At 39.5% G+C, this 17717-nt stretch overlaps 1 protein-coding gene across 17 annotated transcripts in view; it reads left to right on the top strand.

Moving 5' to 3' along the window:
- ATE1 (arginyltransferase 1) overlaps positions 1-17717 on the top strand; it is a 266317-nt gene that overhangs the window by 4643 nt on the left and 243957 nt on the right. For 10 of the 17 annotated variants that reach the window (XM_074382989.1, XM_074382986.1, XM_074382985.1 and 7 more), the window contains exons 3-7: positions 884-946; positions 5367-5470; positions 7802-8047; positions 14763-14992; positions 17078-17206. In XM_074382989.1, coding sequence (XP_074239090.1) covers positions 884-946; positions 5367-5470; positions 7802-8047; positions 14763-14992; positions 17078-17206 — 772 coding nt within the window. Of the gene's footprint in view, positions 1-883; positions 947-973; positions 3052-5366; positions 5471-7801; positions 8048-14762; positions 14993-17077; positions 17207-17717 lie in introns of those variants that run through there. The other 7 variants (XM_010332267.3, XM_003922136.3, XM_074382998.1 and 4 more) reach the window with 2 other exon arrangements.

The following is a 17717-nucleotide window of genomic DNA, read 5'->3' as shown; positions in this document are numbered from 1 at the left end:
CTAATTTTTAAATTTTTACAAGATCTTGCTGTGTCGCTTATGCTGGTCTTGCACTCCTGGTTGCAAGTGTTCCTCCAGCTTAGCTTCTCAAAGTGTTGGGATTATAGGTGTGAACCACCATGCCTGGCCAGAACTTTTAAAAGGTAGAAAGCAGTCATGGAAGGAGTTTATGGTAAGAGAGAAATGTGATGGAATTTGGTTTAGAAAACTTTTCAGATGGCTGAGAGGTATTTGAGGAGGTGGTCATAGAGGCAGGAAGATGAGTTCAGAGGTTATTTCATCATCAAGATGTGCGATGACGAGGACTGGCATGTTAGTGGGAATGGCAGTAGGAGGGGACAATTTAAGACAGGGTTTAAGGTGGGAAAGCTTGCTAACAGGATATAGAGGTGAATTCCAGGGAGGAGTCTAAAATGACTCCCAGGTTTCTGACTTGAGAACAGAATGAGCAGTTCAGTTACTACCATAGATCTGGAATGCATGGAAAGAACTGGGTTAGTTTTGGGCTGCTTTGTACTGGCGCATGTGGACTACCCAAATGTGCTTGTAGCAGACAGCACATACATGAGCCCCACAGGATCGTGGGCGTTTCTGTCATTGCCCTTGTGATATTAAGGATGGGTGGCAGATGCTGGTGGGAGGAGAACTGAGATGACTGGCCTTGAGGTACACAAGTAAAGCTTTAGGAAATAAAAGGCTGGGTTCTAAACCTTTGTACACCCACTTTGAAGATTATTTAGCTTATGAAGAGTAATTAAAACTGCATGCATTTCTACAATATTGGTTAGATTTTTTTACCCTTAATTTTATGCTTCTGTGCTAGTCTATTTTGGTACAAGTGAAAAATATAGAAGACATTAACAAACTATTTTTATAATTTTAGAAGTGGAAAATATGTGTACAAACCTGTCATGAATCAAACTTGTTGTCCTCAGTACACAATAAGGTAAGAATTTTAATTAGTAGAGGATCTACAATATAAAGATTGTGTATAATTTTTTAGTCATCTCTTGTGCTTTTAAGTTTTTATTTCCACTCTAGGTAGATGTCCTTTAAAAGGAAAAGCAAATGAGTTATGTCTTTTCTGCATACTGATGCTATATTTATGTGTTCATCAGTAGCTTTGAGTAATACTGTTTGATTGGCTCAGATATAAATTTGATGTGAAAAAATTCCCTCTTCATTTAGCAATCTTGTCAATGAATGCCATGAAATATTGGGAAAATGTTGGTAAATACTCACATTACTTTTGGATGCTAAATTTTATAGGACTTGGCGTAAGATTTTCTGCATTCTTGTATGCTGCTTGACACAGAGCTTGCAGTTCAATACTGCAGGCTCCTATCAATTACTTAGTAGGTGCGTGTTTTCACTGACGAGTGGGAGCTAACCCTTGGGTACTCAAGGACATAAAGACGGCAAAAGTAGAATCTGGCAACTGTTAGAGGAGGAGGGAGGGCACGAACTAAGGGTTGGAAAACCAACCTGGTTACGATGATCAGTACCCGGGTGGTAGGCTCATTCATATTGCAAACCTCAGCGTCATGCAATGTATCCAGGTATCCAGCCTGTACTGGTAACCCCTGAATCTGAAGTAAAAATTGGAAAAAAATAATAATAATTGGGAGGAAGAGGGCTTACATTTAATCTGCCACCTACATTCAGAGTCCAGTTTTATTTTTTTGTTTTGAGATGGAGTCTCGCACTGTCACCTGAGCTGGAGTGCGATGTTTCAATCTTGGCTCACTGCAACCTCTGCTTCCTGGGTTCAAGCGATTCTCCTGCCTCAGCCTCCTGACTAGCTGGGATTACAGGCGTGCACCACCACGCCCAGCTAATTTTTTTGTATTTTTAGTAGAGACGGCGTTTTGCCATGTTGACCAAGCTGGTCTCGAACTCCTGGACCTCGGGTGATCTGCCTGCCTCGGCTTCCCGAAGTGCTGGGATTACAGGCGTGAGCCACCAGGCCTGGCTGGGAGCCTTCTCTTTTACGTGACTGGCTGTAGGATCGGCAGAGGATGAGGAAAATGGCGTCTGGTGTGCTGAAATTGTCTCATTACACAAAAGATAGAGTAACAGAGTATCTTGTGCTGTCCTCTTTCAGCTCTCGTGGTTATAAAGAGAAGATGTCTTTTAAGGCAGAAGTCATTTGTCTTCAGTTAGCAATTTATTAGATTATGGGCAGGATTCTGTTCATAAATTTGAAGTTTATTGGCTTAATCTTTATGATTAGAAAAGTGTGATTTAGGTTGGTTAAAGAGAAAGATTCTAAAATCTATTTGGTGCCTGTTACATGGAAAGCAGTATTCTAGGTATAGTGCCTTTATAAAAGGGAATTCAGTGAACATTGCAAAACCAAAGTAGTTACGTGATTTTTGCATTTTACATGGCATCAAATGTTTCCTGAATTGCTTCTCTTTGTAATTTCATTGTATATCTTCTTCTTGGTGTTTACTCTTCTGGTTATTTTTCACCTTGTATATAACAGTAGTTACAGTGAGAACTTACATAAAGGAAAGGGGCTTATAGCTACAGTTTAGCTTCTTGTTTAAACAAGAAGTCAGGACTCCCCAGTATGTATGTATAAACGAGGATGAACTTATCTGGCTATGATTTTTGTTTTGTTTTGTTTTTATTTTTATCAGAATTACACATGCACATAATTTAAAGTATCAAGTTTCAGTAAAGCTCGTTTTGGAAAAAGCAGTCCTGCAACGCCCCTTTCCCATTTCCTGTTCCCCCATGGCAGTCATCTTAAAACATTTGAACTAATTCTTTTGGTTTTTCATCTTCCTGTCTTTAAGTAACATGCTTATATGATTGTAACCCTTGATTTTTTTTTTTTTTTCTTTTTCTTTAGTTTTCTCCATTATTTCCAGACTTCTCTCTGTGGAAGATAAGGATTTAGTTTTCTCTCACCCCTGTTTCCCTGCCACATTCAAGCTCTTTTTTGTCTCCATCCCAAGCTTTCCATTTAGAAGTCATATAATTTTGGGCAGATGTATTCACATCATTGTGACTGTGTAAATAATGCTTCGCAACTGAGCCATGGTGGGTACTAGGATTACCTTTGCTTTCCTGTACAAGTTTTTGCTCTCCTTAGAGTTACTAATTATCTTTTTTGATTGCATAGTCTGAATAGCTATGACCAGATAAAATAAGATTTTGAAAATAAATCCCAGTTATGTAAGTTTCTTCTTAGTGTGTTTAAATGCATCAAGCACTATGATCATGTTTATCTACTGGAGAAAAGTCTCTTGTGGAGCCTTCTGACCTGTTTGTGGAGCCTTCTGACTGGTTTGATCTGAACGATTACCCCCAGACCTGAAGCATCATGATCAGCTTTGTTTTTTTTTTGACTTGAAGTTTTGCTCTTGCTGCCCAGGCTGGAGTGCAATGGTGTAATCTCAGCTCACTGCAGCCTTTGCCTCGTGGGTTCAAGTGATTCTCCTGGCTCAGCCTCCTGAGTGGCTGGGACAGGCACCTGCCACCACGCCCACTAATTTTTATATTTTTGGTAGAGTTGGTTTCATCATGTTGGCCAAGCTGGTCTCGAACTCCTCACCTAAAGTGACTCATTTGCCTCGGGCTCCCAAAGTTTAGGGATTACAGGCGTGAGCCACCGCGCCTGGCCTGGACTATTCTTTTTATTGTCATCTTGGGGATTCTTTTTAGTGCCTGAGTTGGAAAACCTTCCTTCTTGGACTGTTCCCTTGTTTTAGTGAAGCAAAACTTGTAATAGAAAAAGTGCGTAAGAGATACATTTTTCAGACCTTGTGTATCTGCAAACATTGATTCACTGTTCAAACTTTAGTTTGGCAGGGTACAGGAATGTAGGATGAAGATAATTTTCCTAGAATTTTGAAAGCTTTGTTCCACTATTGTCTTATTACCGTTGAGAAGTGCAGTGGTATTCTGATTCTCGTACTTTTGTCTGAAATGTGTTCTTTCTCTTTGGAAGCTTTTCTATCCTCTGTTCTTACATTTCATAGTCCGTTTGGTTCTGTATCTGTTTTGTCAATCACAGGGGAACTGGAGGGGCTCTTCTTTCCTGGGAACTTGTCCCATCTTATCCTTTAAGGATAAGGGAAAATGTAAAAAATTTTTTGTTTTATCTTCTCACCTCCATTTTCTTCTTTTTTAATGCGTTTGTTTAGATATTGGACCATTTAAACTGGTCTCTGACTTTACCTTTTCTCTTCAGTTTTTCATCTCTTTTTTGCAGACTCTTCTGGGATGTTTTTTCAACTTTCGTTTTCAGATTTTCTACTTAATTTTTAAACTTCTGTCATATTTTTACTTCTGAAGGTCTTTTTGTTCTCAGACTCTTGTTTGTTTGTTTGTTTGTTTGATAAAACCTTGTTACTTTATGGGTGTAGTGGCTTAAGAAATGAGATCTTTTTAAGGATTTTTTTAAAAGGTTCTTTTCTTTCTGCCATGGTCTGTGTCCGCCAAGTTACTTTTTCCAGTTTGTTTGGTACCTGTTTTTTCAGTAGAGACTCTCCTTGAGTGTCTGGTGATTATGACTTTTCAGTGTTCCATTGGAAATTCTGTGTACCTGATGAGTTTTGTTCATTGTGGGCCATGGATATTTCTTGCCTTGTTTACTGTGGGTGAGCTGGCTGGCTGTTCTGTTGGGGAATCCCTGACGTTAGTGTTTTAGGTCTGATCACATTCCGGAGAGAAAGTATTACATAACCTGCTGATGTTCTGGGGCTGGGTTGGTGATCTCAACATGTACTATGTACACTTTCATTTAAGCTGCTTTCAGCTGTGGCTTGCATCCATCCTGTAAGAGGCTCTATTTTTTACTCTTTCCTGAAATATTGCAGTTTTCTGCTGGGTTGAGTAGTGGGGAACCTGGTGTGGGAGAGGGGATCTGCATCTGTTCTAACTGCTTTAAAAACAAGACCTTAAAGGGATATTTCTATTTTTAGACCTACTTGCACTCATATTTCCAGAGGCATCAGGTGTCAGCAATCCCTAAGACTTTTAAGGGTAATATAGAGAAAATTGGCTTTTTTTTTTTTTTTTTCCCACTGTTGGCCCCCGGGATTCAACTTTCTTTGGTTTGTTAAAGCAGAATTGCCACTTGTACATCTGTTTTCCAGCTTCTAACAGTTCTCCCCTTCTCTTTTTTCTAGTGTTTTATGTCTTTCTCTCTCTCTTTTTTTTTTTTTTTTTTTAAATATCTCTCAACTATAGTCTTAGTGTGATGTGGGCTTGGATTAGAGGCTACATGAAGCCCCATCTTTAACCAGAAATCTCAGGCATGGGGTTGTCTCATTGTACTAGATAATATCCAGAATTGATTTTATTTCTTCAAGGTTTGAGTTCACTTTTTAAATATTTATTTTGCTTTCTAGGTGCCGACCTTTACAGTTTCAGCCTTCAAAATCTCACAAGAAGGTTTTGAAAAAAATGTTGAAATTTCTGGCTAAAGGGGAGATTCCCAAAGGAAGTTGTAAGGGTAAGATGGGCTGGGTCTAAAAACGATTTACTGTCTGTGTTTGCAGGGGTCCCACTTTCAGTCATCTTAAGTTAGGTAGGGGAAGGGTAGTTAATACGGTCATGCACTATGATGGCAGTGGCTACTGTGAGCCCTGCTATTCCTGTGACCATCGGCCGCCAAATCAAGGTATAGGGAATATGGATCAGAAGAGTTTAGAAAGAACACAGAGGATCATGTGAAAGATGTGATTTCCTGGAGTTTATCAAATGTCAGTTTCTAGAATGCTTTGATAACTCATCTTTCTTGATCCTAATACCATCTTTATGAAGTAAATAGAAAGTGGCATTGTCTCTCAAGAAGCAAATGCTTACATGTAGCTTGTACAAAATTGCGCTGTTCTTTTAATGGTGAATAAAGATCAGATTGTCTTTGTTTGAATAAGGCTTTACTTCAGTAAATTATGCTGTCTTCAGTTCTCTTCTTTGATCAGTTTTGAGTGGCTTTGCTAAAAGAAAATTAATAGCATTCATTTAACTTTGGTTACGGGTGATTTTTTTTTTTTTTTCCTTAGGTTTGTTCACTATTTTTGGTTTTATTTAAGTTTTCTTATTGGCAGTGGCTGACATGTGAGCATAAAAATTGGGATTGCTGTTCTTAGAGCTCCTCTTCACTGTTGCCATAGGAAATGCCTCATCCTGGGACCCTCTCATTTTAGCCTTAGCTCATTCATTCACTCCACAAATACGTTTTTCTTTTAATTATTTTTTATTTAAAGAAAAAAAATAGAGAGACAAGATCTCTTTATGTTGCCCAGGCTGGTTTCAAACTCCTGGGCTCAAGCAGTCCTCCTGCCTTAGCCTCCCTGACTGCTGGGATTTACGGGTATGAGCCACCACACCTGACCCTACAAATATGTTTTGAATGCCTACAATGCCTCAGTCACTGTTTAAATAAATACTGGAGGTACAGTGACCAGCAAGGCAGGTAAGTTCTTTAATCTCACGCTCAGCTCTTAATGGACCAGGATTCAGGACCTTGGAGGAGCTCTGCAGAGCTGGGTCAACAAAGAGGCCAGACGTCTTTTAGAGGTTCAGGGGCACTTAGAGCATCAGAAACATCAGAATTTTGGTGTATCTCTGATAAATATTGTGGTGCATAATCTTAAAGGTAAAATAGATTTTGTTGACTAGTCAATTTACAAGTATTTTGGTGACCAGGAATCATGTTCTGGACTGGGCATGGTGGCTCACAGCTGTCATCCCAGCACTTTGAGAGGCCAAGTTGGGAGGATCCCTTGAGCCCAGGAGTTAGAGACCAGCCTGGGCAACATGGCAAAACCCTGTCACTGCTAAAAATACAAAAATTAGCCAGTCATGGTGGTACATGTAGTCCCAGCTACTCGGAAGGCTGAGGCATGAGAATCAGGGAGGTCAAGACTGCAGTGAGGCAATATCATGCCACTGCTCTCCAGCCTAGGTGATAGAGCACGACTCTGTCTGAAAAAAAAGAAAAAAATTCACATGGAGCTAAGCGTTCAAGATGCTGTCTACTTGTAAATTGGTAGTTGGTGGTTGCTTGTCTTTCCTATGTAGTGTTTACAGTTGGTTCTTTATTTGACTTGTTATAGGCTTCTGAATTACCTGTGCCTGGAACTTAATTCTTAGGAGTGATGTAATCATTAGGGTAAAGGAATAAACAGCTATGACAAAGATACCAAAATGCAATAACTGAAAAAAAAAGATAAAAGTCTGTTTCTTTCCTCACATAATAGTTCAGTGTGAGTGTTCTAGGTTGGCTACAGCTCTGCTCCCCACCAGCCATTCTGGGACTTTCTTAACGTGATTTCCCAGGTTGCTGTGGTTTTTTACTAATCTAGCCATTGGGGGAAAAGGGTAGACGTTCAGGGTCACAAGTTTCCTTTAAAACTAATAAAGCACAGTTGGAAGTATCAGTTATGTTATGTTCCATTGGGAGGAGCTTGGTCACCTCTGGTAAAGAGTCTGGTAGTACATTACCCTGCTAGGGTGCCACATTTTTTTTTTTTTTTAATTTTTTGTAGAGCTAGTGTCTCCCTATGTTGCCTAGGCAGGTCTTAAACTCTTGGCCTCAAGACCTCAAGCAGTCCTCCTGTGTTGGCCTCCCAAAGAGCTGGGATTGCAGGCATGAACCACCATGCCCAACTGTGCCAGAGTCTTAAGTGCAGCGGTCTTACTTTGGAGGATAAGAGTGGATTTGGTGGCCAGATAGTAATTCTGCCACAATGGGCAATAGGGGCATTTTATTTCTGTATTTATCTTAACTGTATCAAATGACCCAGCTGATGGATTTTTGATTTCTTCTGATTTGTAGATGAGCCCATGGATTCCACAGTGGATGATGCTGTTGCGGGTGACTTTGCATTGATAAATAAATTGGATATACAGTGTGATCTTAAAACGCTCAGTGATGACCTCAAAGAGAGTTTAGAGAGTGAAGGAAAAAACTCCAAGAAAGAAGAACCTCATGAGTTACTTCAGTCACAAGATTTCGCAGGAGAGAAGTTGGGCTCCGGTGAACCATCACATTCAGTTAAAGTTCACACAGTTCCTAAGCCAGGTAGTAAAGATTTTTTGTGTCAAGGCCTATTCACTGCTTTTCTTTTTGCTGAATCGTTTTAAACCCTGGGTCTTTCCATCAGGCAAAAGGATGACTTATTCAAGCAATCTGTAAAACAGAACCCTGCTTTATTTATTACTGGCTAGAATTAGATAGACAAATCATGCCTTTTACAAACTACTGTGCTTGAAAAGCATGAAATAATAGCCTTATCCCTAAATACAGACATTTTAAAATTTAGAGCCTTACAGGGTTGAGAATCAAATTTTTGTCAGTGAAAAGTTGTGATAAACATTCTTATTTTAAGAGACAACATGACTTACAGGTATTATGTCCAAAATACATTATAAGATTCTTCAGTTTATCATTAAATTTTAAATGCAATTGTAGTATATTTTAGTTTTAAAATGTCCAGATTTTGATGTTTAACTTTGCCTTTTGTCAGGTAAGATTTTTTTTTTTTCTATGTCATTACTTATACAAGAATAAGACTTATAAAGTTTATCCAGTATTAAATGGGTTTAATATGTGTATGTATGACTCTCAAAATTATTTCATAAAATGTGAAGTTGGATGTTGTTAGTTCGTTACATGGCATCAGTTTTGAATTAGTTCTTATGTTTATGGAAAATGATCCAAGGGAAAGACTTTTAGTGCTGTTTTAGTTTTTCTTGTCTAAACTATGTTACACATGTTAAAGTAGAGAAAATTCTCCATTTGCAGTTTTATTGAATAGTTCTTTACATGAAGTTTTCATGGTATTTAAATCGATTTTAAATACCATGAGATTTAAATACCATGAAATCTGAGATTTCATCCTAATTAATGGTAATAGTTCAATAAAATATTTGTTTTTAAATCCGAGGCAGGGTCTTGCTCTGTTGCCCAGGCTGAGGTGAAGTGGTGTGATCATAGCTTACGACAGTCTTGAGCTTTTGGGGCCAGTTTTCTTCTTGCCTTAGGTTCCTGAGTAGGTGGAACTACAGGAACTTGTCACCATGCCTAGCTATTCTAAAATATTTTGTAGAGATGGGGTCTCACGATATTGCCCAGGCTGGTCTCCAACTCCCCACCTCAAGTTATCCTCCTGCCTTGGCCTCTCAAAGTGTTGAGATTATAGGTGTGAGCCACTGTGCCCAGCCCCTAGTAAAATATTTTGAATGATTTAGACAGTTTCTTTCAACGATTTCTCTCTTGGAGGTAGGGTCAATTCTTTTATTTATTCTTTTTTAAATAAAATTACTTATGGTTTGTCAGTTTTTAAAATCTTGTTATTCAAACACAGGTGAACAGAGATTGAATAGTATAATGGACTTCATGTACTCTACCTGCATTTGAAACGATTACCGACTCACGATAGCCACTCTTGTTTCATCCAGTTCCCCCTTCCAAAATTATATCGAAGCAATCCCAGACATTGTGCTATCCCTTTTTTTTTTTTTGAGACGGAGTTTCGCTCTTGTTACCCAGGCTGGAGTGCAATGGCGCGATCTCGGCTCACCGCAACCTCCGCCTCCTGGGCTCAGGCAATTCTCCTGCCTCAGCCTCCTAAGTAGCTGGGATTACAGGCACGCACCACCATGCCCAGCTAGTTTTTTGTATTTTTAGTAGAGACGGGGTTTCACCATGTTGACCAGGATGGTCTCGATCTCTCGACCTCATGATCCACCCGCCTCGGCCTCCCAAAGTGCTGGGATTACAGGCTTGAGCCACCGCGCCCGGCACAGGGTGGCAAGTCTTAATCAGATTTGAGTTTCAATTATTTGAGGATGGGCAAGATTACTTCATGGGTTTAGAGTGGTCTTTCAGGGGACATGTAATGGCTGGGTGCCTCTCTTTTTAGTACTAATAGTCGTGGATATTCCATGCTTAAATTCATTCATTAGAATGAGGTACCATCTTGGCTCACTGCAACCTCTGCCTCCCTGGTTTAAGTGGTTGTCCCACCTCTGCCTCCTGAGTAGCTGGGACTACAGGTGTACACCACCACACCTCGCTAATTTTTGTATTTTTAGTAGAGATAGGGATTTTGCCATGTTGGTCAGGCTGGTCTTGAACTCCTGGCCTCAAGTGATCCACCTGCCTCAGCCTTCCAAAGTGCTGGAATTGCAGGGATGAGCCATTGCGCCCGGCCATACATTTTATCTTTTTCTTTTTTTTTTTTTGACCTTTGTAGTTTCTTTCTTCTACCCTGAGAAACCTAGTTCTCAGGAACACGGGGGATGGTAGAATTAGACTAGAATATCACACCTTAACCTTTTGCTTTTTCCCATGTTACACAGCAGTTTTATAATGACAACCTTACTCTCAGCATTATGGTTACTGCAACATTAAAAACTATTTTTGCAGGTTCCCCCGCCCTTTAAGATATCTTTTGGCTGGACACGGTGGCTCATATCTGTAGTCCCAGCACTTTGGGAGGCCGAGGCGGGTGGATCACCAGGTCAGGAGTTTGAGACCAGCCTGGGCAACACAGTGAAACCCCATCTTTACTAAAATACAAAAAATTAGCTGGGCATGATGGCAGATGCCTGTAATCCCAGCTACTTGGGAGGCTGAGGTGGGAGAATCGCCTGAACCCAGGAGGCAGAGGTTGCAGTGAACTGAGATCGTGCCACTGCACTCCAGCTTGGGCAAAAGAGTGAGATTCTGCCTCCAAAAATAAGCAACATGTCTTTCACTAAAAACCTGAGACTGTTTTAAAATCCTTGGATTTTGGCCGGGTGCAGTGACTCACAGCTGTAATCCTAGCACTTTAGGAGGCTGAGATGGGTGGATCATAAGGTCAGAAGTTGGAGACCAGCCTGGCCAATGTGGTGAAACCTCATCTCTACTAAAAATACAAAAACTAGCCAGGCGTGGATGTGCTTGCCTGGAATCCCTGCTCCTCAGGAGGCGGAGGTGGGAGAATCACTTGAACCCAGCGGGGAGGTTTCAATGAGCAGAGATTTCACCACTATACTTGGAGGCTGACTCAGGCTGGAGTACAGTGGTGACATCTTGGTTCATTGCAACCTCTGCCCCCTGGATTCAAGCAATTCTGCCTCTGTTTGCTTTTGCATGTTTTTAGGAACCTGCAAAAGCAAAACTGCATTTCCTTTTTATTTTTTTATTTTTTATTTTTGAGACAAGGTTTTACTCTGTCTCCCAGGCTGGAGTGTAGTGACACAATCAGGACTCACTGTAGCCTTGACCTCCTGGGCTCAAGCAGTTCTCCCGCCTCTGCTTCCGGAGTAGTTGGGACTAATCAGTGCATGTCACTACACCTAGCTAATTTTTTGTATTTTTAGTAGAGATGGGGTTTCACCATGTTGCTCAGGCTGGTCTTGAACTCCTGGACTCAAGTGATCTGCCTGCCTCGGCCTCCCATAGTGTTGGGATTATGGGTGTGAGCTATCAAACCTGGCCTCAAAAAGTTGTTTGTAGAAATGAGGTCTTGCTCTGTTTCCCAGGCTGGTTGGGCACTCCTGGGCTCTCATCTTGGCCTCCCAAAGTGCTGGGATTATAGACTTGAGCCACCATGGCTAGCCTGCATTTTCATCTTAATCTAAAAAAATGTTACAAGTCTATTCCCTTGGACTTAATTAGAAATTATGCAGTGCCAAACTCTATTCAAATCACTTGGGACTAATTTGGAATTCTTCAATTGCTTTGAACCTCTGTGAGTGCAGGGTTGGTATAGTGTGCTGATTTTACACCAATGATCTATTTCCATTCTGTCAAAGGAATTTATTGACCTGGGAGGTTCATAAAATATGATATCCCCTAATATGGCAAAATCCTACTTTTTTTTCTTTTTTCTTTTTTTGAGATGGAGTCTCTCTCTGTTACCCAGGCTGGAGTACAGTGGTGTGATCTCAGCTCACTGCAGCCTCTACCTCCTGGGTGCAAGCGATTCTCCTGCCTCAGCTTCCTGAGTAGCCGGCACTACAGGTGTGTACCAACACTCCCGGCTAATTTTTTGTATTTTTAGTAGAGACAGGGTTTCACCATGTTGGCCAGGCTGGTCTCAAACTCCTGATCTCAGGTGATCTGTCCGTCTCTGCCTTCCAAAGTGCAGGGATTACAGGTGTGAGCTACTGAGCCCTGCCTAAAACTCTACTTTCTGTTGTAGTAATGTAGTATATAAATGTGGAGAAAAACAATCATGAGAAGGCTTACCTAGCCCAGTGACTTAATTAGTGTAAAGATGACACAGAAAGACAGTTTTTCATAAAAATACTGAAAATTTGTGTTTCTTAGTTCACATTGGTTTTACATTTGTTTATAATTTTATAACTTGTAGAGAATGTAATTTTCAGTATAGAAAATGGAAGATTTTGAAAATTACTATTTTTGGAATGTTTATACAGGTAAAACATTATTTTAGATGTTAGTAATGCAAATAATAGCTAGTAATAGCTAACCCTAATTGAATGGTAGTTAATTTTTTTGTTTTTGAGTTGGAGTTTTACTCCTGTTGCCCAGGGTGGATGGCAATGGCATGATCTTGGCTCACCACAACCTCCACTTCCTGGGTTCAAGTGATTCTCCTGCCCCAGCCTCCCAAGTACCTGGGATTACAGGCATGGTCCACCACGCCCAGCTAATTTTGTATTTTTAGTAGAGATGAGGATTCTCCACGTTGGTCATGCTGGTCTTGAACTCCTGACCTCAGGTGATCTGCCCACCTTGGCCTCCCAAAGTGCTGGGATTACAGGCATGAACCACTGCACTTGGCTGAATGGTAGTTAATTTTTTTATGAGCTGCACAGGTATTAACTCATTTAATCCTCACAGGAACTCTGTAGGTAAGACTGGTGGTTTTTGTCTTCCTTGTACAGACAGAGAAATGTGCCCAAGGTCATCTAGCCAACTGACAGAGCCTGGTCCATGACCTCAGGCGGCTTGTGTTGGAGTGTGTGTGCTCAGAGCAAATTTGAGAAAAGACTGTCTGTGGTCCAAGAAAAGTAATTCTGTTAGGCAGTAAACAGTCAGTTACAGAAATGGTCTTTTGTTGCCTGGTTCAGACTTATGTAACTTAGGCTTATTCAGAGTCCTTTTTTTTTTTTTTTTAAATAAACTTTATTTTTAGTTAGAAAACATGCTAGTGAAGCCGTGACCTAGTCTGAACTATTTGTGAACTCACTGTTTTCTCATCAGATTGGTTTTCATTTGATCAGTTTATGGTCTCAGGCAAGTCCTTTCACCACTCTAGGTTTTGATTTTCTTCTCTCTAAAAACGGAATTTGCTAGTTTTATAAACCTTTTCGCTGACTTTTATATGGTCTGTGAATACCATGTTCTGGGATCTTAAATAGCTTATCGCTTTAGTTCATATCTTCTAGAAGTTACTAGTGTAATATTCATCGTTAGAAATTTGGAGAAAAGAGAACACTACAAACCCTTTCTCTGTTTCTGAAATGAAGTAAAATGACTGTTACCATGGTGTCAGGCTTCTTTCCAGGCTTTTATCTAAGTATTTTTACTTAGTTTATATTAGTCAAAATTTTAATTTTAAAGGGTTGTCAGTTTGATATTTTGTCTTTAATTAGAACAAAACTTTGATGAACTATAACTGAACTAATGAGACCTAAATACCTGCAGTATTTGGGGGAGGACACAGACACCTTCAATTAAGCAACGATTCTGTTTGTTTGGTTTTTTTTTGGAGACAGAGTCTCACTCTGTTGGCCAGGCTGGAGTGCAGTGGTGCCATCTGAGCTCACTACAACCTCTGCCTCCCGAGTTCAAGTGATTCTCATGCTTAGCCTCCTGAGTAGCTGGGATTACAGGTGTACGCTACCACACCTGGCTAATTTTTGTATTTTTAGTAGAAACAGGGTTTTATGGGCGGGCGCGGTGGCTCACGCCTGTAATCCCAGCACTTTGGGAGGCTGGGGTACATGGATCATGAGGTTAGGAATTTGAGACCAGCCTGGCCAACATGGTGAAACCCCATCTCTACGAAAAATACAAAAAATTAGCTGGGTATGGTGGTGCGCGCCTGTAGTCCCAGCTACGCGGGAGGCTGAGGCAGCGGAATTGCTTGAACCCAGCAGACGGAGGTTGCAGTGAGCTGAGATCGTGCCACTGCACTCCAGCCTGGGTGACAGAGCGAGACTCCGTCTCAAAGAAAAAAAAAAAAAAGAAAAAAGAAACAGGATTTCACTCTGTTGGCCAGGCTGGTCTCAAACTCCCAACCTCAGGTGATCTGACTGCTTAGCTTCCCAAGTGCTAGAATTACAGGCATGCAAGGATTCTTTTCATTTAAAAAATCCTGCCAGAGTTTGTGCTGGGATCAGTATTCCTTTACACCTGGTTCTTCCTAAGCATTTATGTATGTTAGCAGTGCTTTCAGAGAAATGGCCCTCAGAAAGGTTGGGCAGAGATAGCAGTGTCCTTTTAAAGCTGGAGATACTTTGATTTGATTACATTCTTCCTTACAGAGGCAGAGAAGTGGATGGATGTGTTTTTTAAAGAAAATATTTTCAGCAGTAAGAGCCTCCTGGGAAAGTTTCTGTGCCATATTTACTTTTCTTTGGCAACTCCTGCTTCTAAGGTAGAATTTTAAATCAACTTACAGCTCTGTATCCGGATCCTCAGAAACATCCACCCCAAAGCTAGCCTAACCATTGGAATGCTTTGGACTGAACTCTGTAGAATCTTTGAGACATGTGAAAAAACTTTTCCAGAACCAAGTATGATTGGTCTAACATTTTAAAATTCTTTTTAGGCAAAGGGGCTGATTTGAGTAAGCCTCCCTGTCGAAAAGCAAAGGAGATCCGGAAAGAAAGGAGAAGGTTAAAACTCCTGCAGCAGAACCCAGCTGGAGGACAGGACGGGTTCCAGGCTCAAGGGCAGCCGCCATCTTTGTTTCCAGCAAAGGCTAACTCCAACCAGCCCAAAGCACTTGAAGATTTAATTTTTGAATCTTTACCAGAGAACGCATCACACAAGTTAGAGGTACTTTGGAGGACTTTTGTTATTTGTTTTATTATTTTTTGTTTGGGCATCTTGTTTATTTTTATTTGAAGTTCTAACCAGTTGATGTTTTTCTAGTTAAATAATGAGAAATTAAAGAGAATTGGGAAGAAGTAACATTTGTATATACTAAGTTAACTGCTATTTGAGAGTAGCTCCCTTATTTTAAAAAGACTGAGAATACTTTAGATAGTTGGCTACTTAACTTGTGAAAACTCAATTTTAGCACGTTACTTTGATCGAAATTTAGTAAAGTGAAAGAAATACTCCTTAAAATTGTATTTTTAGCAGTTTTGGTTTAGTGAAAGAGAGTAGATTACACAAGACAAACACTATTTTATCCATTACAATATTCTGAGCTTGATAAAGATAGCAAATATTGTCACATACATAAGCCAGCAGTTAGGAATTCTCTAAATGGTGCTAAATTGTACTGCTGAAATCTTCTCTCATTAATGCCCAGACCAATTTGGGCATAATATGAATACTTTCAGAATCAAATTCCTCCTTTTTCCCAAATTTATTTACATTTCTAGATCAGATCAAGATTTCTCAATATTAGTTTCTCATATATAAAATTCAAAAACAAGGCCTGGGTGTGGTGGCTCACACCTGTAATCCTAGCACTTTGGGAGGCTGAGGTGGGCAGATCTCTTGAGGTCCAGAGTTTGAGATCAGCCTGGCCACCACAGTGAAACCTCGTCTCTACGAAAAATACCAAAATCAGCCAGGCATGGTGGCATACACCTGTAATCCCATCTATTTGGGAGGCTGAGACATGCGAATCACTTGAACTCAGGAGATAGAGGTTGCAGTGAGCCGAGATCATGCCACTGCACTCCAGCCTGGTGACAGAGCAAAACTCTGTCTCAAAAAAATAAAATAAATAAAAAATATTAGCCATAATGATTTTTATCTGATTCTCATACATGATTAGTTGCTGGTCAGCCTTTGAATTTTGTAGATTAGTATCATCTAAGAATATCACTTATCACTAAAGTCCTGATAATAAAAATTAACTTTCATGCATTCTAAGCCCAAATTCAATCTATGTATTATTACACATAGATTTTAGCTTTTTTAACTCCTTGGCTACTTTAATTTGGATACTGAGTTTTTGTCCTTCCAAAATTCTAAAGAGAGTTGAATACACTGCTTAAAATATTTTACATGCAAATCAACAGGAAGAAGAAAAAGAAAAAAAAATTTTATGAAGTGTCTTTTATCTTTTGATCATAAATAGTAATGTATTCCGGGGGCCAAGCACACTTAACAGTTCCCCAGTGGTCACTTTTACTTTTTGAATGTAATGATACTCAGGATGTATGGAAATCTTTCACCACTAGGTGTCACTCTTTCTTCGCACAGGTCGAGTTTCCAGTTGTTTGCATTGCATTGCATTTGACTGTTCTGTTTTGCTAATACACTTTAAGTGGTTAGTAAATAATGTTAAAAAAAAATTAGCCATTGCTGCATGCAATTACTATTTTAAACTTATCTTTATTTTACATTTGATGAAACTAAGGCACAGAGGCTATTTGACTATAAGATTTGAACAAAGGAAATGTGATTCACAGTCATACATGTTAACTATGCTATGAAATAGGAATACTTTATGAGGTCTTTTATACTTAAACAGTAGAGTTTAAGTTTAGAGTTAGCAATGATGAATGAGTGTCCAAAAACTGTGTTCATATTTTTAGTCTTTCTGAGAGTTACTGATGGTGAGTTGTATATAACTAGAGAGTATTTGTGTGTCATATGTGTGTATGAGTGCAAGAAATACTCTAACAGTTTACAGTAGAGGCAGGCTTACATAATTCAGTCATGAAAGCTGAGGCTGAGAATTTCAAGGGGATCCTCCTCTGTCTTAATGAGTCTGTACGCTACAAAAATAACATTTTTCTTTATTTACTAACTGGTTTTTAATATTAAAATATTATATTTAGGTGCCTTAATAATTTGTTGAAACTTGGTTTCTTGGATGGGAGTTACTGTTAATGCATATTCCACAAAATGAGTAAATGAGTGAATTAGTGAACATTGTTTTTTTAACTGCTTCTGAAGGTGAGGGTGGTGAGATCATCTCCACCAAGTTCGCAGTTCAAAGCCACACTTCTGGAGTCTTACCAGGTCTATAAACGTTACCAGATGGTTATTCACAAGAACTCACCTGATACGCCAACTGAGAGCCAGGTCAGCAGACCAAGTGTAATTTTCCTATGCAAACAAAGCTTTCCCTTTCACTTAATATCATTTAATGAAATCTTGGTTTATTTGTGCTACATTTTATTTGTGTTCAATTTGCAACATATCTGCAAAGACGTAAGACTGAATTAATGGACATTCTGAAAGTGCGAATTTGACCGAGTGCCATGTGAAGTGCCAGTCATGTATAATTTCAGAGTGGAAAGTTATGTGTAAAATTATTTAAAGTCACTATTTTGGAGGCATTTATCTAAAAGATAGCAGCAGAACGCTAAATTAAAATATCTATGTGGAAAAGGCAGGAAACTTGATATTTTTATGGTAGATATATACTTTGTCTAACGTGATTATAATGTTTTATTTGTATTTGAAAGACTAATGTAGAAAGAATTCATCACAATTAAATTATTCTTTGTTAATCTGCTACCCTTGCATAATTGAGTGGGACTAGAAAAGGAAGTTAGTAGAATGTTTTAATAGAAGAATTCATATGCTAATA

This window comes from Saimiri boliviensis, chromosome 12, assembly GCF_048565385.1.
Source record: "Saimiri boliviensis isolate mSaiBol1 chromosome 12, mSaiBol1.pri, whole genome shotgun sequence".
NCBI lineage: Eukaryota > Metazoa > Chordata > Mammalia > Primates > Cebidae > Saimiri > Saimiri boliviensis.
The sequence above is the reverse complement of the archived record's forward strand: the minus strand, read 5'-3'. Positions and strand labels throughout refer to the sequence as shown.